Source organism: Etheostoma cragini, chromosome 24 (assembly GCF_013103735.1).
Source record: "Etheostoma cragini isolate CJK2018 chromosome 24, CSU_Ecrag_1.0, whole genome shotgun sequence".
NCBI classification, from domain to species: Eukaryota; Metazoa; Chordata; class Actinopteri; order Perciformes; family Percidae; genus Etheostoma; species Etheostoma cragini.
Genome location: NC_048430.1, coordinates 11,337,666 through 11,340,461, shown reverse-complemented (window position 1 = coordinate 11,340,461; position 2,796 = coordinate 11,337,666). Strand labels below are relative to the sequence as shown.

The window sequence follows — 2,796 nt, the reverse complement described above, 5'->3', positions numbered from 1 at the left end:
CTCCTCTCGGATGACTGAGCTTCTCACCCTATCTCTAAGGGAGACGCCAGCCACCCTCCTGAGGAAACCCATTTCGGCGGCTTGTACCCTTTTTGATGTTGCCTTTCTTTAAATTATGTTCTTTTAATGTTTAATTTCTTATGCTGCACTGTTACTTTTACTCTTGTGTTTTGTGTCTTAATGTTTCTATTTTTAATTCACGTGTTTTATCTTTTTGTTTTTTAACTGTTTTTATTTTTTAACTGATTTTGTGTAAAGCACTTTGAATTGCCCTGTTGCAGGAATGTGGTCTACAAATAAAGCTGCCTTGCCTTGCCTTGCCTAGAGTTGTTACCTGTGAGAGAAAGGGAAAAATTGGACATTTGGTTCAAGGTAAAACTTTTGATTGTTAATGAATTTTCCCAAAATGTAACACGTTTTGCAAATTAGGAAGCCGCTGGCAATGAGGATGTTGACATTGACGACAACGAAATAAAACCAGTGGACAGCGTGTCAAATATTGGATCAAGAGTTTTGAGTCGATCAAACAAATCTTCAATTGAAATTGTACATGCACAAGCGCCATTGCGCAAACAAATGGAGCAATTGGAAATGGATGGAAGGAACAATTTTGTAGCCATTTTCGGATCAAGATGGAATGGAATCCTATTTTGAAAAACACATAGGAAAAAGAAACTGCCATTTTGCATTCAACGGATGAAAAATAAAACCGTACCCGTCACAAGAGCAAAGGTTGAAAATGTTGAGTTCATCAAAATTACACAATCCAAATTCTGCAAAGACAAAACGAAATATCGGAGTTGTTTATACAACAGCACAACACCAATGGCGTTTTTCCACTGCTGGTAACAGCTTGCCTCGGCTTGGGAATACCGACGGAGTTCAGACGTCGACATGACTGTTGTTCGCCGACACAAAAGGGTAAGTTAAGTTTCCTGGTAACGTTAGCTAACATTTGCATGTGTTCAGCGTCGCAGTCAGTATTTACTATACGCTATATAAAGTACATGAACTTTAGCAACCATGATTACATGATTTTTTTTCAACATACTAGATTTTTTTTGACATACTATGATTTTTCCCCTGACAAATGACTTTTTTCAACATACTATGATGTTTTATTTTTATTTTTATTCTGACATTATATATACTATGCCTTTTTTTTTTACAAACTATACTATTATTTTTTTCAACATACCATGATTTTTCCCCCAACATACTTTGACCTTTTTCAACATACTAGGATTTTTTATTTTATCCTGACACTCTATCCTGTTTCTTTTTTCACTTTTTTCGTTTCTATATACTATGACTTTTTTTTTTACATACTATAATTTTTTTTCAACATACTATGATTTTCCCCCCAACATACTGTGAACTTTTCCAACGTATTTTTATTTTTTATTTTTATTCTGACATTCTATACTATGCTTTTTTTGACATGACTTTTTTTTTTTCACATACTGTACTATGATCTTATTTTGACATACTATATACTATGACTTTTTTCAACATACTATGATTTTTCCCCCGACATACTATGACTTTTTTTTCGACATTGGCTGAAAATGTGTCTTTACTCCAGAATTCCGCCTTATTCCTGCGTGGATGCACTAACGCAATGTCTGATTTACAGGACATGCAAGAACTCGACGTGTCTGCAAAGTGGTCAATTCAAAACTTCCCTATAAACTAAAATAACAATTCTGAGTTGTTGTGCAATTTGTGGAACACCAAGTCAAGATTTTGTCAGATCCAGCTTTTGGAGATCTTCAAGCCATAGAAAGAGGAATGCATTTAAAAAAGGATGTGGATACAGAAAACCCCAAAAGGAAACGTGACAACTTCACTAAAAATGTCTATGCTACCAATGAACTACAATATGAGGAGAAAAACCAACTAAACAGAGTTGCATACAGAGCAGAGCAGTATCAACTTTCTGGATGAATGTCATCAATTTTACAAGAACAGCCATCGTAACTTGTTGAAGGAGTTTTTTGGGTGTGTCCACCCCTGCAGGGCATGTTCATGTTCATTGATATCCCTAACACCACATACATGCTGTTACAACTCATGCCCCTGGCAGATTGCTTATAACTTGTTCTGTGTGTCAATATTCCATCTTGTTGGTTGTGAAACGGTGGGCGGGGTTATGCCAAGACTGGCCAATCAAAATCAACATGTCCTCATGAGTGTTAGCTGGACTTACTGTCAAACTCACATCCAGTTTTCCTGCTTCATAGAAAGGCTGCAATAACACTATTTTGATATTTTAAGGGTCGCGACACTTCGAGGAGCATGGACCGTGGTAAGATGAAAAAACTCTTTGGACCTACTCATATGGGCCTACAGTTTGAATTTTGACTACATTAGCATGGCATGATCTCGACAAATGTCTATGGACAAAGACAGACAATGTTGATTGGGACTGAAATCCAGGCTTACATTAACAATAATTCTATGCTTTGACTTAGCTTGTTATCTCTTGCAGGAACAATGCATAACAATGATTTGTCCCTTGAGAATTTTGACATTGACATTTTGGACAACGGGAGGACCATCAAAGATGTCATAGACAATAAAATAAAAGAGCTGGGCTCAGTGGTAAGTATCCGGGACATTGTGTCCCTAAAGCTTTCCGAAGTATGAATTTCTGTGTGTAAAAGTATTGTTGGGTAGTCGAGAGTCTTTTCACTACATATTGTGTACTTTGTTCATTTAGGACAATGAAGAGCCGTTCTATGTGGCAGATCTAGACAGCATGTACAAGAGGCACGTCCGATGGCTTACCAATTT

The 2,796-nt window shown here is 36.8% G+C and overlaps 1 protein-coding gene across 1 annotated transcript in view; it reads left to right on the top strand.

The window, feature by feature from the left end:
• The first annotated feature begins 2,155 nt into the window (after positions 1-2,155).
• Positions 2,156-2,796, top strand: part of LOC117939503 (ornithine decarboxylase-like) — a 7,516-nt gene continuing 6,875 nt past the window's right edge. The window contains exons 1-2 of the mRNA XM_034864913.1: positions 2,156-2,308; positions 2,492-2,604. Coding sequence (XP_034720804.1) covers positions 2,299-2,308; positions 2,492-2,604 — 123 coding nt within the window. The 5' untranslated portion in view covers positions 2,156-2,298. The remainder of the gene's footprint in view (positions 2,309-2,491; positions 2,605-2,796) is intronic.